Source organism: Fusarium poae, chromosome 1 (genome assembly GCF_019609905.1).
Source record: "Fusarium poae strain DAOMC 252244 chromosome 1, whole genome shotgun sequence".
In the NCBI taxonomy this organism is placed as follows: domain Eukaryota; kingdom Fungi; phylum Ascomycota; class Sordariomycetes; order Hypocreales; family Nectriaceae; genus Fusarium; species Fusarium poae.
In genome coordinates this window covers 11,206,339-11,224,528 of record NC_058399.1, presented here as the reverse complement: position 1 = coordinate 11,224,528, position 18,190 = coordinate 11,206,339, and the positions used below count along the sequence as shown (strand labels likewise).

The 18,190-nt window shown below is 50.2% G+C and overlaps 6 protein-coding genes across 6 annotated transcripts; 5 read left to right on the top strand and 1 right to left on the bottom strand.

Annotated features, from left to right (window-relative positions):
• Positions 1–860: 860 nt before the first annotated feature.
• Positions 861–4,877, top strand: FPOAC1_003647 (uncharacterized protein; the record flags this gene model as incomplete). Its single annotated transcript, XM_044848206.1, has 4 exons — positions 861–913; positions 982–1,053; positions 1,106–1,437; positions 1,489–4,877. The coding sequence occupies 4 exons, from the start codon at positions 861–863 to the stop codon at positions 4,875–4,877; spliced, it is 3,846 nt and encodes a 1,281-aa protein (XP_044714122.1).
• A 708-nt stretch (positions 4,878–5,585) lies between these two features.
• Positions 5,586–6,445, top strand: FPOAC1_003646 (uncharacterized protein; the record flags this gene model as incomplete). Its single annotated transcript, XM_044848205.1, has 2 exons — positions 5,586–6,090; positions 6,153–6,445. The coding sequence occupies 2 exons, from the start codon at positions 5,586–5,588 to the stop codon at positions 6,443–6,445; spliced, it is 798 nt and encodes a 265-aa protein (XP_044714121.1).
• Positions 6,446–7,953: 1,508 nt separating this feature from the next.
• FPOAC1_003645 (uncharacterized protein) lies at positions 7,954–8,284 on the top strand (the record flags this gene model as incomplete). The annotated part of the gene is made up of 2 exons (XM_044848204.1): positions 7,954–8,017; positions 8,073–8,284. The coding sequence occupies 2 exons, from the start codon at positions 7,954–7,956 to the stop codon at positions 8,282–8,284; spliced, it is 276 nt and encodes a 91-aa protein (XP_044714120.1).
• A 1,131-nt stretch (positions 8,285–9,415) lies between these two features.
• FPOAC1_003644 (uncharacterized protein) lies at positions 9,416–10,681 on the top strand (the record flags this gene model as incomplete). Its single annotated transcript, XM_044848203.1, has 1 exon — positions 9,416–10,681. The coding sequence occupies one exon, from the start codon at positions 9,416–9,418 to the stop codon at positions 10,679–10,681; it is 1,266 nt and encodes a 421-aa protein (XP_044714119.1).
• Positions 10,682–12,188: 1,507 nt separating this feature from the next.
• FPOAC1_003643 (uncharacterized protein) lies at positions 12,189–14,029 on the bottom strand (the record flags this gene model as incomplete). Its single annotated transcript, XM_044848202.1, has 2 exons — positions 12,189–13,519; positions 13,627–14,029. 2 exons carry the CDS (start codon positions 14,027–14,029, stop codon positions 12,189–12,191), a joined length of 1,734 nt encoding a protein of 577 aa, XP_044714118.1.
• A 2,676-nt stretch (positions 14,030–16,705) lies between these two features.
• Positions 16,706–16,982, top strand: FPOAC1_003642 (uncharacterized protein; the record flags this gene model as incomplete). The annotated part of the gene is made up of 2 exons (XM_044848201.1): positions 16,706–16,813; positions 16,875–16,982. The coding sequence occupies 2 exons, from the start codon at positions 16,706–16,708 to the stop codon at positions 16,980–16,982; spliced, it is 216 nt and encodes a 71-aa protein (XP_044714117.1).
• Positions 16,983–18,190: the final 1,208 nt, after the last annotated feature.

Genomic DNA, 18,190 nt, shown 5'->3' with positions numbered 1-18,190 from the left:
GCAATGACACGCCATTTTTACTACTGTTGTCTAGACTTGAGGCTGCTCAATCGTTGTCTCAATAAGGGCAAGACTGGAATCGCACTAGAACAATGCTACCCAAGGTACCAACGTCATTCAGCTGAACCGATTGGCCTGCATCTGCCTGTCAACGTTTAAGACTCAGCCTCTGATCTACAAACAATACTGGGTCACGTCAATTGAACCCCAATTTGTTAATGTTAATACTGTAGCGTTGTGAAGATTCATAGGCAGATACAGGAAAACAAAGTCTGGAGAGACCAATAGACAATCAATTATAATTACAATAAAATCATCTTCATTTTACAGACCCTCAATACCCATGTCGCATCCCTATTCATAGTTTGGCGCTAGGATCAACGCCTCAGACTTTGACACAATTGTTCAAGAACATCGCGTGTATAGAGATACGCGTTACTACGCGAAGAACAATCCCCGCAACGCGACCCCGTCTTCCGTCACGTATTATTCTAAATTCACACAAATCAATCGAGTAACTGCTCATCAGTTGGCTGTCACTGCGAGCCAGCTGCAAGTTCACGGTGGATCCTTGCAAACGGTAGTAACACGTGACCCACGCGTCTGGCGCTAGTCGTTAGCGCCATCTACAGCAGCCCACCAAATCCGTCCCGCAGCGCAAATCAAAACAAACTTTCCAACATTTAATCCTTTGCGAAACTCTCACCAACCAACACAACAACGGTAAGATCTTCTCTCGCGATACCGCAAAACCTTCTTCTCGCAACGCTCCAGCTAACACAAGCTTTCTTTTTAGCATACCACTCGCACCGTTTTCCAACGTTGCGACCAAACTCAACCATCCGACAGCATCTTCCGCGATGGAGGCGGAAGACATCCCCAAGTGGGATTTTGGGCAACTGCCCAAGGGAATGTAAGTTTTTCCTCCTCTATCTCGACAGTGAATCATTATCGAAGTATGCTGACCTATTTATTTCACAGCTCCCCTGTCCCGGGGGATTTCATTCCCTTCTTTTCCACCACCGGGGACACTCGTGTCGACGCCGACAAGATGTAGGCTTTGCATAACCGTTGCAACCTACCACCGATGCTAACCATACAATAGTTCCCTCAATTTTGATTTGCGTGCTCCCATGTCTCGCACTCGAGCCGCTGCTTGGGATCGTGTCCCGACACTTTCCACTGCAAATGGCAAGAGCCGCCAGATCATGAAGCGAGTTCCCATTTGCAACGAGCGCCAGCAAGCTCAACCTTTTGTGACCTTTCCTCAGGTCAATTTTGTACTCCCAAACACCCGCGAATCCATCGCTTTCGACGAGCTCCTCCCTCGCAAGGTTCGACGTGGTTCCAAGTTTGTGCCCATCTCTAGTGAAGCGGCCTACTCGGGCAAAGCCATGAGCCATGCCTTTATGTTGAGCGAACTCATGGTCGCTACCAGTAAGTCTACAGTGAATTATTTGCACACAAACATCTTCTAACGCTCACTAGCCAATGTCGCAAACAACTACATGTACACTTCTTCTTGCACTTCCTACGAAGACCGACGAGCTGCCCGCAACGGTATCTGCCAGATCACCCCCCTCAAGCGACGCGCCGATGTCCTGAATAACGAGCCCGACGTTCCTATCATGCTCATCCCTACCGGTGGTAACAAGCTTGGCTTCTACTACAAGGTCCTCCCTATGATCAAACGAGCCTACTCTCGTGGTATGAAGGAAGTCGATGTTGCTACTGCTTCTATGACCGCGTTCACTTCTTCCCTGCGACGAAGCCGCCGAAACCCTCGCCAGCCTGTTGCTGCCTTTGGTGTCCCCGACCTTTCCGATATCATGGACGAATCCGAACCCGAAAGCCCTACCGTCGTTCGTGAGCCTGTCCTCAAGTTTGAGTCCCGTTCGCCCGCCAAGCGTATCGCTAGACTTACAAACCCATTCTCCAAGTCCACTCCTCGTGGCAACAAGCTTGCTCAAGGTTTTGTGAAGCTTGTTCCTGGTCTTGCTCGCGGAGGTTTCTCTACTCCCGTCAAGTCACGATCTTCCCCTGTCCCCCAGACTGCCAGCCCAGTCCACGACTACGCTGTTGCTTCTCTTCAGTACTCTCCCAGCGCATCAGATGATGAGGACGATGTTGCCCCCTCCAAGGAAGGCTCACCTGAACCTGCCGAAGACCTGTCTTTTTCTCCTGCTCGCAGCCCCGGTCGCACTTTCCGCGTTCCATCCGAGTTTGACTCTTCTTCAATTAATGGTGATGAGAGCACTCGAGGTCCTCCCTCTACCCCCAACAAGTCTTCCCCCGTGAACTACTCGCGTCCTATCGGTCCCACTCCCTCTCGTTGGAACCGAGCCGAGCCTTCTACCCCCTTCACACCCGTGCCCCAGACTGCCACTGCTGCTACACCCGGCGAGACTGACAGCCCTATTGGCCTTTATGCTCTACTTCCCCAAGACACCCCCAAGGCCCCTGCCTGCACCTACGAGACCCTCAGCGGTACTGACTCTATTGACTTTGGCGGAGCATCAGCTTTCGAAAGCTCTCTCTCTTGGATGAACACATCTGCTCAAGCTACCGAACAAGCTCGTTCTCAGATTGTCAACCACTCTCGTCGTCGCCGAAGTGAGCCTCTTCTCATCAAGTCTGTCTTGAACCAAGCTCGTCGCCGATCAGCTTCTCCTCAAAAGCTCCGATTCAAGTCCGACGACACCTTCCAGGATGTTATTTCCATCGCGTCTCTGTTTGATCTTCCTACTCCCGCTGAAGATGAGGCCAATGTCGATGCCACTACCGATGCTGTCATGGACGAGCACACAACAGAAGACCCTGTACCTGTTGTCGCCGTCAGTGACAGTAACGTTCATCAAACTGATCTTATGGACTTGACCACCTCTTCAGAAACGCTTGCTGATCAATCTCGTGCTCCTACTGAAGATGACGCCAATGTCGATGCCACTGCCGATGCTGCTATGGACGAACACACAACAGAAGACCCTGTACCTGTTGTGGCCGTCAACGCCAACACCAGTAACTTCGATCAGATGGACTCTACCTCAGTTGATCAGCCCGCCACCGATGAGCAATCCATCGTCGAGATTGACATGCGCGATGCCACCAATGTCGATGCCACCAACGCCGATGCCACCAACGCCGATGCCACCAATGTCGATGCCATCAATGTCGATGCTGTTATGGACGAACACACAACAGAAGACCCTGTACCTGTTCTGACCGTCAACAACAGTAACTTCGATCAGATGGACTCTACCTCAGTTGATCAATCTACTCTTCATGATCAGCCAGCCACCGACGAGCAACCCACCGACGAGCAATCCATCGTCGAGATTGACATGCGTGAGAACCCGGACATCTTCGGCACCAACCCTTCATCTCCCCCCGCTCCCATTCAGAGCTTGTCTCGCATGGCTAATGATGCTTGCAATGGCCTCGCTAATGTCGTCGTCACTGAGGAGAACGGCAGACTCTTTGTCCGATTTAAGTTGTCGGCCGAGCACGCCCACATGTTCCCAGCCAGCCAGGGTTTCGAGGACAATGATCTTACATTCTCACCTTCAGCGTTGGCGTCTACTCCCAAGACGAAGACCGGCTCTCACCCACTTGCATCTACGGTTCAGTTCAGCTCTTCTCCTGTCCCATTTGCTACACCTGAACTTCCGCCCTATTATGACAACACACTTGTCTTTGGATCACCTCCTGTCGCTACTACTGAGCCCACATCTACACAGAGGATGACACGACGTCAAAGCGCAATGACTCCGTTGAAGAGAGCAACTGTGAATGCTATGGAAGCTGCCAACCGGACGCCTGCTCCGGTCGCAGATGTTGACCATTCGACACCTCGCTTTGAGTCAACTGTTCTCACTAACGATGATGCAACTATCATCTTTCCTTGGTCAGATGTGGAAGACAGTCCTGCGCGATCCAGGCCTCATACCCAGCCTGCTCGTGTCACGCCTAATGTCGCGACACCCAAGTTCGCCAGCCCAAATGCTGGCGATGCTGATGAAACTCTTGCCGTTTCATGGTCAGATGTCGAGGACTCCCCCATCCAGTCTGACAACCAGCACTCCGCTGCTCCTGCCGACGACAGCCCGAACCGCGAATTCATGCGTAACTTCATTAAGCAGACGCGACAGCCCACTACCACAGAGGCTGGCTCTCCCATCACTCCCGCTGCAACACGTATGCCTCTCGGAGACAGAAGCCCTAACAGGGGTACTCCGCTGATGGCCAAGCGCAAGCACGAGGATGAGGACGAGGAAGATGACAAGCCTAAGCCCAAGAAGGCGAAGGTTGAGGCCACACCCAAGGGCAGGGCAGCCCGAATGAAGTCGAACCTCACCATCGACATGGTCGACTTCCCGGCGACTCAGGACACAGAGTCGCCGGTTCCCACCCCCGCCGATACCGCCGACCCCCAGGCAGTATCCCCTCCCCGCCGGTCTTCGCGCCTCCGCGCAACCGGTGGGCCCAAGTCCTCGCTTCCCACCCCCATCAAGCTCTCGCGAGCTGGGGCCGGGCGTGGCTCCTTGGCACGGAAGCCACGCTCGGAGGAGCAGGAGTTGGACCGCAAGACGCGGTCCAACACCAAGAAGAACATGGGTGACGCCGAGTCCCCGGCCGAGGTCCTGACTAGAATCAAGGACCAGGCCGAGGAGGACTCGGACGTCGGAGAGGGATCGGCCGGCGGGCGACGCGTGGGGTGGAAGGACCCCTTGGAGAAGATCCAGGGGTCAAGCCCCAAGAAGAAGGCGACCCAGGGCAAGACTGGGGTGACAAAGCCCAAGGCGACGCGGGCTGCCAAGGTGGCGGAGGGACCCAAGTCCCAACGCGTGACGCGATCTCGCGCACGTGGCGGGGCTTGATCCCTCCGTGTCTTCGGACAACACCTTGGTGTCGCCCCAGGTCTTGCCTGGGGAAAGGTTTGGAAGGATGACGGAGGGAGGCGCTGGGAGGGGATCTCCCAGCGCCTTTAACAATCATGATTATACGAGCATTGCGAGGAGTTGGTGGTTGCCAAAGATACCACGGATTGTTTTTTGGTCTTGTTTTTTTGCGCCTGTTTTCGGGGGGGCCGACGCAGGAAAGTCCTCGGGATGAGGCAATGAATGAATAAATGTTTGAGTCACGCATACTGTGCCTTTGTGATGTCTTGCCTTGTGATATCTTGCCTTGTGATTGTCCATGTCGCTTCATTCATACACATCAGCTAACTCTAGAATTGTACAAGATCAAGAATGAAATGCAAGCGTTTAGACGAACTGAGGTAGAGCTCTTTCTAGATTCCAAAAAAGTTATACAGCCGAGTCTGGCTTTTTGCGCTCTTGAGGATCTGCTCAATTCATTGCTCGGTAAGTAACGCCTTAGTTCTTGGGCAACACTGTGATGGAGTGAGAATTTCTGCGGTGGCTAGCCTTGGCTTTGACGTGTGGCAGCGCACTGTACCTAGCCGATTCATCATCCCTACATAATTTGCCAGGTTGGTGTTCAAGAGAATATACATCTTTTGTGAGTGGAAATCCATATCTTTGCCAGTGAGATGTGGGTGAGTTGTGGGTGAGATGTGGGCGGAGATGTCGATGCTTGGGACGAGGCACTTCCCAGGCATTAGAATAACTTCCTACTCTCCAGGCCCTCCTTTCGTTGCCTCGTGCGAATTCACATCGTCCCCTCTCTTCACTTCTACTACACCTCCTGTCGATACTGCTCCACAGCCCACACCACAGCGCGTAAACCGACGACAAAGCGCGATGACGCCTTTGAAGAGAGCTACTGCCAATGCGATGGAGGCAGCAAACAAAACACCTGCCCCGGCTATCGAACCTGACCATTCGACGCAGATCAATTCTACCGTATTGACTAATGATAATGCAACCATCATTTTCCCATGGTCAGATGTCGAGGACAGCCCAGCTCGATCCCGACCACGCACTCAGCCTCATCGTGCCACTGAGCCCAACTATGCAACTCCCAAGTCTGGCGCCCCGGCTGCTGATAACGTCGATGAAGCTCTAACCGTTTCTTGGTCCGACGTTGACGATGACCCTCCCGCCCCTCCCGCCCATCCCCTGGGTCGATGTGGAAGACGCCCCGTCATCCAAGAAACATACTCAGCGTGCTCCCGCTCCCGCCTGCTCAAGTCGTCAAGCCCAACCATGAGACACCCGAATTTGCGAGCCCAGCTTTGGGCAGTGCTGACGAGACTCTTGCTGTTGCCTGGTCGGATGTTGAGGATACCCCCAGCCAACCTATGGCCCAGACTGATCCTGCTACCCCCAAGTTCCAGTCCCCAGCGTTGACTAATGATGATACAACAATCATCTTCCCTTGGTCAGATGTTGAAGACAGCCCGTCTAGAAAGACGCGTGCCGAAATTGTTCCCGCTCAGGATGAACAATCCTCCGCAGCTCCCCAGGCCACCTGGCCAGCCTAAGGCGAGGGGGAGGGGGAGGGGAGGGGAGGAGGGAAAGGGGATGGGGGATGGGGGAAGACGGCTTGTGGCATCCTAGCGAAGGTACTTTGTTTCTATCGATCGTATAGCCGAAGCGCGATTGAGAAAGGGTCCATCAGGCATGGTTGGCGAACATGTATGTCTCCTGAATCACTACAAACGTTGGTTCATTGATTCACTGATCCAAACGACTCAGGCATACTTCATCTATTCACATCTTCCATCTGGGTATGCCACAGTGATTCAGAGATTTCTAGTCGGCCGCTACCCCAGGCAGTTCCATTCTGTGTTCATTCAGCCTCAATCAATGTTGAGAATCCACTGGGAACCATTGTCACTGTTGAATCCGCTCTCCTTGAGGCCGTCCCTATTGAGTTCACTGAGGGTATCCGAATGAATGACTACGCGATGTGGCAATGGAAAACCCCAACACATTCACATCGCTGCCGACGATGTAGGCGACAATATTCCCGAGTTCACTATTCAAAGGTCAATGTGTGATAAACTCATCCTCAGCGGGAGCTGGGGCATCGGAGACGACTATTGTAGTCAAGTTGCTCAACTTCGGCGACGGGCCGTGGCCACAGGGGTCCATCTCCGTCAACCGTGCAAACGCAACCCCCCGCATAGGATGAGCGCCTCTCCGACATTGGTTGATATCCACGGCAACGATCACTTTTGCTCTGTACATCTCAGGCACCTCTGTTGAGGGAGCATCTACCAGGTACGGTTGATCAACCTATATACATTACCCATCCCCTTGGGTGCTACCAAATCTCGTACAACATTCGTATCCTAATGATATCACAGATTATGACTCGAGAAAATACCAGGAACGACTGCCGAGTTGGCATGTCAACACTCTCGAAGCATCTCGTTTCTAGGACTCAGACCGATAACGAGTCAGCCGAGCTGGCGGTTTACACTCCGACGAAACCCATCACCTTCATTCTCAGAAGTCCCATGACAATACTGTATCATTACGCCAGCTAAAACCGACAACGTTCTCAATATTCACCTACAAACGAGCTGCTCTGTTGAGACTGAGCACGTGCGCAGTCTCGGTGCAGCCAGCAAGTTGGTCATCATGCTTTCGCTCAACAAGCAAATGTCGCTGCAAGTGACATCTTGAACATTTACCAGTTCAAACCCCCACTTGGCAAGTATTTCCATCCAGGCTGTAGGTCCAGACAGCAAAACTAACGTCGCGTTTCTCCCAGGCTTTCTTCTCGGGCGGCTTGGGAAGCCTGGATACGCAGATCTCTTGAAACTCGCGACGGAGTTTGCCATAGAGGTCGGCCTTACAGAGATTTGACATCCAACCAGACAGGGCTCTCGACCTCTATGGCGTCTCGTTCTAGAGAACCCGGAGGCGCCACATCAAAGACATCCTCTACAAATTACAACTCGGGTCGCGACGATTACCAGTAGCGAGAAAAATTACTACGCTGCGGAAGCTCGACGTGACCGCCAATCAATTTGGGGAGTACATGTCTACAGCTCCCAACACCAAGCTGGACTTGAGGATAGAAACAAAGCTCGAACATATAGAACGTAGGTGAAGTTGTCGTCTGCGAAAACGTATGAAGCTGACTTGACTCGATGCCAGGGATGACGACAACATCACCCCAAAGGTACCAGCACTCATTCACGATAAAGTGCGGATTCTTGATCTTTCGGAGCGCTGGTGACTACGATCACGAGAGGTGCTTTTCGATTTACGACAGTCATCTTCTACCGAATCTGACTGGGTTCATCGAGACCAAGAAGCAGTTCACCCCTCCCGAAAACGCGAAATTGCTACCCAGCGAACTGTGGTAGAGGAGATGTTCTTACAAGAGGTCAACTGCGAGACCTGCCTGGGACTTGTCAAGGGTAGGCCCCAGACTTTCGATCGGGTGGATGACGAGGAGTAAGAGCAGGTGTTGGGGATGTGACTTCTTGTTTGTCTATGTTCTAGGCTGGCTCAACTCACCAGCACGTCAAGCGAATTGCGACACTCAGGAGCCGCTTCCACATCAGAACCACATACGTCGCGCTTTCGTGTTGCCAGCTTTAAGTATAGGTTATTGAGGCCTTGGTATAATCTCTGCTGCGTCCGGCTGTTGTGGTCACTTTGGAGTCGCTTTGGGCTTGTCCCGTTGTCGCCGCGAGAGCCTCATCCACGGAAATTGGGGACGGGTGACGGCAAAGAGTCCAACCAGGCGAGGGTACCGGTCGCAGTGGATTGTTACTCCCATGTCTTGATAGCTGGGTTCCTCTTATTGTCGCGAGGGGAGATGATCTGTTCCAGCTGGTTCACCTACAAGGTCGAAAGGCACGTCTGTCTGCTCCTAGCGGGAAACCAGTCCTCAATGCGGCCACCACAGCACGGATTTCGCAGCGGTGAGGGTTTCTTTGACCATACGATTTTGATTGAGAGTACCGAGACTTGGTTGGATATACGAAGAGCGAGGACACCTGGGTCTACTGAGCGTGTCGCGGAGTGGTGGTAAAGTCAAGGTGGTATGATGACAATTACCACCTCGTGAGCCGGAGGGGACATGATCTACTGCCAATACGCCGCTTACATGGTGTTACAGAGTCTGGGACAACTGGATCCGACCGTAGGAAGCTCTCCTCAAAGCTATCATCAACGGGACGGCCGGAGGCAAATGTCGGGCCCGGGAATCCGGATAATCGTTCTCGGAGCGGGTATCCGGCTTTACAAACTGGTGAGTTTACAGAACACTGGCGGCTTGGGATATTATTCTTACTGACCAGACCTTATAGAAAAATTTAGTTCATATCAAATGATGAAAAGTATAAAGGGCCGCGATGGGATGCAGTTGTTTGAGAACCACATCAACGCCAGCATCAACCAACACAGCTCAAGCACGACAACATCTTCATCAACAACCACAAGCCAGCACTTGAATCATTCCCGAAACTACTTTATCCATCACTACAAACATGCCGAACAAGATTGTCATCATCGGTGCCGGTTTCGCTGGGGTCTGGAGCGCCCTCTCAGCCCAACGCCTCATCAAGCTCAGGAACAAGGAGCAAGACATCGAGATTCTTGTCATCGCACCCGAACCATGGCTAACCCTTCGACCACGTCTCTACGAAGCAAACGCCTCTTCCATGAAGCAGTCCCTCGCGCCGCTCTTCAAGGATGCTGGTATCGGGTTCCTCCAAGGAACCGTTGAAACAATCTACACCAAGTCGCAGACAGTTCACGTTCGATCTTCAGGCAACGAGTCGGAGGTTCATTTTGATCGACTTATTCTAGCAGCTGGCAGCGCAGTTGTACGACCCAAGAGCGTTGCTGGTCTCGAACAATATGGCTTCGATATCGACACTCTCGCTGCTGCCACCAAACTCGAGACTCATCTCAAAAATCTAGAGTCCCTTCCCGCCAGCAAAAGTCGCGATACCGTGGTAATTTGTGGCGCTGGCTTTACTGGAATTGAAATGGCAACAGAACTTCCAAATCTACTCAAGAACATCACGAACCTCAACATCGTCCTTGTTGAAAGTGCCTCGGATGTTGGCCCTGAGCTTGGAGAAGGTCCTCGACCTACCATCATGAAAGCTCTGGACAGTCTCGGAGTTGAACTTAAGCTTGGAGCTGCAGTTACTGCGATTGATGGTAATGGAGTACAGCTCAGTTCTGGCGAGCGCATCGATGCAATGACTGTCATCTGGACTGCTGGTATGCGAGCAACACATCTAACACAGCAAATCCCTGGAGAAAAAGATGCACTCTCTCGCCTTTACGTAGATCAAGATCTTCGTGTAACAGGCTGTAAGAACATCTTTGCCACAGGCGACGCCGCCCATGTTGCTACTGATACAAAAGGGAACATCGCTTTAATGTCCTGTCAACACGCCCAGATCCTCGGCCGATTCTCCGGCCACAACGCAGCAGCAGACTTACTGGGCGAACCAACTATCCCATACTCTCAGCCTGGATATACTACATGTCTCGACCTTGGACCATGGGGCGCAGTGTTATCTCGCGGATGGGAAAGAGATGTCAAGATGACAGGAAAAGCCGCAAAGCAGGTGAAGCAGTATATCAATCAGAAATTGATCCTATTGCCACAAGATGCTCAAGAGGCGATGAATGCTGCAAATCCTGCTGACTGTAGTGTTGAGAGTCTTTACAAGAGTGTTTTCAGTGCACTTGGATGGATGTGGTCTGATTGGGAGAGCACTTTTGGATTAAAGTAGGCGAGACTAGCATCTCGATGACTTGCTATCGAATAAGAAACAAGAGATTCTAGGATGTCAGATGCAAAGATGCACTCACAAGGATTCCTGTCTCACCCCCCCACACACGTCAGTCCTGTACTGTCACGTCACCATCTAAATAAAGACATTTTGGTCTCTCCGATCAATGCATCTACCCGCGCATCTAAACACAAAGTAAACGAAACAATCCATCAATCAAACAGAGACAAAGAGGGTTGAAAAAGGAACAAGAGATGAAGGAAAAAAAACCCTCATTCGCAACGGCAACTTGCATATTACTTGTCCAACACCAGATCTGCTGTCAAAAATACACACTCTCTACACTCTACGGCTCGGCTTTCCTCCTCTTGTTCTTAAACGAAATATTTATAACAAGACTTGAATAGGATTAGCAACGCGTATCATTGCCAACATACTTTTTATCATCATCATCATCTTCATCTACAATAATAAACTCATCTCTTCGTATCCCCGTGCCAAAGAGGGGGGGCAGCAGAACAAACAAAACAAAGAGGGGCAAACAGACAAAGAGGAGGGTCGCGTCGTGCCGCACTTTTTACCCCCCAAGGTATCACAACATGGTGTATCAACTTGAGTCTAGTGTTCCCATCGCCTTTTCGCTTGGATGAACCGTGTTTGGGATGACAAAAAGTCAAGGGGAGAGGGAGGGGATTGTTATACTTTCACAGCATGGCCTGTCAAGTTACAAGTTACAAGTCACAAGAGAGGGGTTAAAAGAAACCAAAAAAAAGGTATTTTAAATATGTTTTTTGTATTTTTTAATTCTTCTTTTCTCGTCGGCGCCCTTGATTTGAGATTCTACATCTAGATCTCTCTTCTTTTCAGGACTGGAGAAGCTGTTCTGTTTCGACAGCCATTACTATCGTCCCCTTTACTTTAACCAACCCGCCAAATAGTAGTATCCAGTACAACATGTTTCCTTTCCCCCCTTTGGTCCCTTTCCAAATACCGGGGGATAAAGTGTGTGTGTGTATGCAAGCACAGAACAAAACAATATGTCGTGCACTGGTGTAAAACCAAATCAAACTCCAGCGAGTCAAGAGAGAGAGCCTTGCTCTTCTTCTTCTCGCAATTTGTTGTAGTACCCCCCCTTCCCGTCTAAACTTTTTCGCTTTTTTCGTTATGCCCTTTTCCCACTTTATGTACACTTTTTTTTCTTTCTAAAACAATAAACAATATGTGCAGGTCTGAATATGACCAGAGAAAGGTATGTTGTGTGTGTGCCGTCGAGGCTATATCGGGGAGTCCAATGTCCCCAGATGAAATGAAGGAATGACATGAGTCGGGGTATCTCTGCAAAAAAATAAAATGGTGATAAAACGCAAAAAAGAAACATGAGAGATAAAAAACGCCAAGCAAACCCCATGAGAGCTGGCTATATCATCCCAAAGACTTCTAGCTTTTTTGTTGTCTAGTCGTCATGGTATCGTAGGTCATTAAAGGTTGATGAGAAAGAAAGAGAAAGTTACTTTCGCAGGCCAACCTTGCCTGCTAGGTTCTTCCAGAATCGTGCACTCTTGCGCTCCTCGCTGTGCGTCCGTAGCATCACCTCGTCCCGTTGCATAGGTCCTACAATGTCCTCGTCGCCTCGGGCGGGGAACTTGCCATCCGCATCCACCAGCCGGGGAATTGCGCTGGGAAGTCCATCCTCGAGGCGCTTCCATTGCATACCAGCAAAGACATCGTCCAGAGGTGGGGGTCGACCAAGGTTGGAACCTCCGCTGTTGGCTCGTGCTCGTCCGCGACCACGGCTTCGGCTTCGTGAACCACTTGTTGAACTGGGAGCAGAGCTGGTGGCTTCCACGATCTGGGCCATGAGTCCATCGTGAGTTGTCCTCCAACGCTTCTCGATTTCGGTCCATTTGGCTTCCGTCAGACCGTAAATCTTGCTCGTCTCGCCATAGTTCTCTCCTGTGCGCACAAGGTGCTTGGTGTAGTTGCATCGTGCGGTATCCCAATCCTTGCGCAGCTGCTGGAGGGTTTCCATGTTTACAGTCTCGGGTTGATAAGGCTGCGGAGTAATGGTAAAGTTGGCGTGACCAAGACTATCGGACCACTCGTCGTACTCTTGCAGGATCGAGGGGAGAGGGGTTGGAAGCTCGGGGCTGTTGGAGCCAAAGCGGAAGGATGATACTGAAGGTCTCGTGCTTAGGGATGGTCGTGGGAATTGTGTCGCAGAGGGGACTGGCGAAGCGATCTCGGTGGTGGAAGAAGGTGGTGCGATGGTAGGTGATTGGAGAGGAGACTCTGGTGGGGGTCCACAGAGAGGGCTGGTCATTAATGGAGGTAATAGAGGTGTTGTGGCCATGCCTCGCTCTCGTTCAAGGTCGGACTGCTCGACAAGAGCTTGCGCCTTTTCAATATCAATAGGCGCAGGTAGGTTAATACTCTCGGTGCTTCCGTAGTAAGATACTGCAGGAGTAGGTAGTCCAGTGTTTTCCAACATGCGATCCTGACCGGGTCGGCTGGGTGCTGACATGGATGACGATCGACTAGAGGGACCTCCAGAAAGAACAACACTCTCCAAGCTAAGTTCGGTGCTGGGCGACATCATGGGGTTGCCTCGGCGGCCGTTTTGTTTCCAAAGCGACATGTTGGGAAAGCGGGCACCAATGCGTGACGTGAGGCCGGCAAAGGGTGACTCGCTACCTGATCTCTTTTTGCGGGAGCGCTCATCGGTAGGAATGTCACCGTCGCTCAGGAAACCCATGTCGTAGTCGATATCGTAGTCGCGAACAATGTTGCCGTCAAACATGACATCCTCGGAACTATTTCGGGGCTCATATGGGTCGTCGCCTACACGGGAAGAAGAGGCTGGGTTAGTAAACGAGAGGATTACGAAGGTGGCAGGCCAACACGGCGACATGACGACCTGACCAGACGATGAACAAGACAAGACATACACAAACAGTCATAGAGACTAAACTGGTCTGAAGGAGCAAGGCTATTACGGTCGGCGTCGTCGTCGTCGTCGTGGTGAATGTTGTGTTCAGGTTCCAAAGGCTCTTCTTGGACATCGGGCAATGATCGCATTGGAGGTTTTGTGTGGATCGATTGCGTAGGTGAGATGGGGCTTTCGTTCAATTGCGGTGGGAGATCGAGAGAAGATGTTGAACTCGACATTCGAAAGTGACCCTTGGCAGGAGAAAAAGTCGGAGTAAGTGGTGAAGCAACATCAGATGAAGATGAATTTGTTGTGTAGTAGACGTAAGAGAGGTCTGTCTCGGGGCTAACTTGTTGTACCTCCCACTTGCGTCGATCCTCCACCATCTGCGGAAGCAGCAGCGGCTTGAGTCTGGGGGACATTGCCGAGCCTTTAGGGTCGAGGCCTTGGGAGAGTCGAAAAAAGCGAGGGGGTCGACTATTGTTTCCTTTTCTGCTATATTTTGGTATTCAGATATGGTGTTGGGTTGGGTTGTGTTGGTAGGAAAGAAAAAAAAAAACAAGAGAAGAGTGGAAAACAAGAAAGTTGGAGGGATGCCTCGGGAGGTAGTGGATGTGTTGTGTTGATAGAGACTGTAGTGACACGGCAGCCCGTAGTCTGGGCCAAGAAGGTTTAGCTCGTTTGCAGGTACTTTGCGCTGTCTGTCGGGCCAAGTGGCGGCGGATCCGGGGACCGGGGGGGTTGACTTTTAGTCGCAAGACCAGGGTAAAGTTGCTGGTAGTGGAGGGTGGGCTACAAAATGAACAGGGGGGTCAGGTCAAGGTGCGAGCGCGGGGCGGGTCTTTTCCCAAACCAGACTGGGCGCTGGGCTCTGTCCTCTGCTTGCAACTTTTTTTCTCTCTCTTTTGTTCTCACAAGAGGTGGGGTTGGGCAGAGAAGAAGAAGAGAGTCAACTAGGAAACGGTTTCGTATAGTGGAGCTTGTTTTCTTGTCTCGCCTTCTTTTCTGACGAGAACAGAGAGAGAGACACAGAGAGAGGAGGGGCTGTGTTCGGTAGAGTCAAAGTAGGCTAGACTAGTACGGAGTACTGCAGAGAGAATGAAAAGCCGGGTATTGACAGCTGCTGCTGACTCTTGTTTTTTTTTTACTTGGTGATGAGTCGACTCAAGCAAAACAAGTTGTTGCTTTTTTGACTTTTGTCCGTCTTTCAACGGTCCTGGTTGGGTGTCCTCGTGAGGCGGGAGTGACTCGTAACAAGCGATAGTCTCTAATAGAAATAATATCGCTTGATTGATTAATTGATTGATAAATGATTGATACAAAAAAGTGCAAGTTACAAATGCCGGGGCATCAACATGGTAAATATCATTATCAGGTGTCTGTCTACAAAGTACATACTGGCGGCAGAGAACAAGCGCTCCGTGGTCCACGTGTTATTGGAAACCGAGGGTTGGGCGCGACTACATACATGAGACTGCACAGCTGACGTCGTTGCTACTGTATATTGAACCGCGGCTACAACTGTGTGTTTACCATTGACTGTAATGTGTCTGGTGATGGATGCTGTGGTGGGTTGATGGACGGCCGTTGAGGTTGCTGTTGACTTTCAAGATTTCTTTCCTATTGTCTCTTTTCTACTGTAACTGTACCGACGTTGCGTTCTCAACACATGCCATGCAGTTAGTTGCAGTGTATCTATACCTCGTTCGTGGTGGGCAGGGATATGGATGGATATTGGGATGGCTGACATCAAAGGCGGGGGAGACAAGAGTCGCTGCTGCTGCTGTGTCTCTTGTCGCGGCTGAATGTTTAATTTGTAACTGCAACTGCAACTCTGCAGGCGTGACGTGGGAATAAGGTGAGATGCAAAACAATCATAGGTCGACTGCGTCTACTGAAGTGAAGGTGTTGGTTGTCCTTGGTTCTGCTGTGACACTGTACAGTGGACACTCACAGCACCCACAGCATGATTTTACAGAGCTTCCTTCAGGGCATCAGGGAAGTGGGGCCGTCCAACCAACCAATTGAAACGAGAGGTTGGGTCGGAAAAAGGCCAATGACACACACACACACAGACAGCGTAGAGAAAGGCTGGTTGTTATTGAGGCATACAACTGATAAAAACAAACAGCCCCGTGCATCCTATCCATTGTTTGGTGGCTGTTAGTGTTGAGAACTGCCGCGATCGACACACACACACGGCAACTGGACTTTTTGAAACAATGGCTTACGGGAAGAGACATGGCAAAACCAAAAGAAAGTCAAATTCTATTTTTTATACAAATAGAATAAAAAAAATAAAAATAAAAACTCAAATGCAATCAATCAAATGCACAACGAACGATGACATTTCGTGAGGGAACCACTAAGACCCTGAAGTATCAAAAGAGCAACAGGGATCTACCATGAAGTAAAAGTAACTGGATTACGAATTATTGACTACTAGTATAAGAAGTCATCGATGATGGTTTCAGTTTGGTCGAGCTGTCGTCTTTTTATGCAATTTTTATGCTTTCTGTGGCTTCACAACGTTGAGAGAGTATAAAAAAAACCGTTTTTCTGGTGTAACTATCTGGACTCCTCTACCCAAATGAGGAAAAGACTTGAAGCAACTTGCATTCCAGTCTGGTAGTCTAGCAGCTTACATAGCTTGTTACCATTGGATGCAAAGATCAGCGCTTCTCCAAGTTTTTTTTATTTTTGTTTACTTTCTATCCGTATGTGGCATTGTTTTCTTTTATTCTCCCAAACTGAATTGCCGATCACATTCTTGTTTCGTTTTCATTTTTTTTACAAGTACATAGTAAACCCCCTCTCTTGATTCTTCATATTATGTACTATCTCCTCTCGTTCGTAGTTCAAGTCTGGTCTCTCCCACTTGTTTGTTGTCCCACTCTCGGTCAGATCAGAAATGTGACATTGACAAGGCAGGGCTGGGGGGTCGACAAGGCAGGGCTACTTCATAGGCAGAGAAGCCGGTGACAAGGATAAGACATGGCCAGCAGAGCTTGGTCTTGGGCTTGGGCTTTCATGTGAGTGAGAGTGAGAGTCAGCAGGGGGTACGTAGCCTTGCACATGACCTTGACTTGGACATTGTCATGGGCTGGGCACCGTTCATCTGGGTCGGCCTCGTTTCCTGTATGATGCTCGGGCTGGGATTGGCCTTTATCCTTGTCCCCAGATTCCCATGGGATCAGTTCTTTGATGTTGACGAAGGCGGTATCCCTTTTTTTTACTCCTTCGCTTGACACTGACGATCAACTCTAGAACATCTCGCCTAAGCAGCTCATGGCCCCCCGGAAGGCTCAGGCTCAGCCCGAGCAATTGAGCTCGCAATCTTGTGGTCAATCCACGCCACCAATGAGACGACGATAAGGGGAGGGAAAGAAAAAAGCCGTTTGAACCAAAAGCCGCTGACGGGGTACAACTCTATTTGCCTGCCTACCTACCTACCTATTGACCAAAAAAGGGAAATCTTTACAGATATCTCACTTCTTTTCCATGGAAGTGGCTTGACTATCCAACTTCAAGTTTGAGCTTTCTGCAATATTACGTCGTTATTCAGAGAGACCTGCTCTTCCAAAAGTCAGCAACTCTGGGTTAATTAACATGTCGATCACTTCCTTTCGCGAGATGAGAAAACGCATTGGACTTGTTTCCACGAGACAACAGGGGCCCCTCCATTCCCATTCCCGTTTCCGTTTTCCCCGTGTGAATCCACCTTCTCCAGCCTCTCTCTCTCTCGTCTCGTTTGTGCGTCCACTGACTGACCGTTTGTCCACTCGTTGATGGTTTCGTTGAAAAAAAAAAGTTGACCGCTCAAGTCACTGCTGGTCCACTCTCTCTGTCAAAGCAAAAAAAAAAAAGAAAAAAAAAGTTACGACGGATGCTTCCGCTTACTACACACAGATCATTGTTTTTTTTTTCTTTTTCTTTTTCTTTTTCTTTTCTTCTGTTGTAGTTTGAGAGTCAGCTGTAGCTGAAAATGTCAAAACGTTGATACTCCTCTAAAAAGAAAAGAAAGAAAGAACTGAATCCACCATGGAAGTGATTGGACTTTTTTGTCCCAAGACCCTGGAAAATGAAATTGACATATCGAGTCATTTCATCGAGATATGGTCCGGTATCCCACGATTTTACTCTACTCTACCATGTGCATTTTCCCTGCATTTATCTTGTCATAAATCTTGTCTTTTTTTCTAATCTTGCATCTTTTTGTCGTGCGACAGACTCGTGGCATAGAACCGGGGCACGTTTACCCATCGCGGCATAGTGTCCGCCCCGTCCAAGCTTCCCAGCGGAAGGGAAGCGACACGCCGGGGGCAGAAGCCATGGAAGAACATGGAAGCGTCGTTAGTCAAGTTGTGGCTTGCAAAAATACTGCGTAAAAGGCTGCTAGGGGGGGGGGCCAACGGTCCGGGAACCAAGGCAATGGATGGATAGGAAAAGCTTAATCACCAAAACCGAATGAATGGGATGTTCATTTTTCAACATGTATCGATCTACCAGGGTTGACTCTATATCGGAAGAAGCATCGCGATCTGTACCCTCATATATATCGGGTTGTGGCATTGTTACTCACG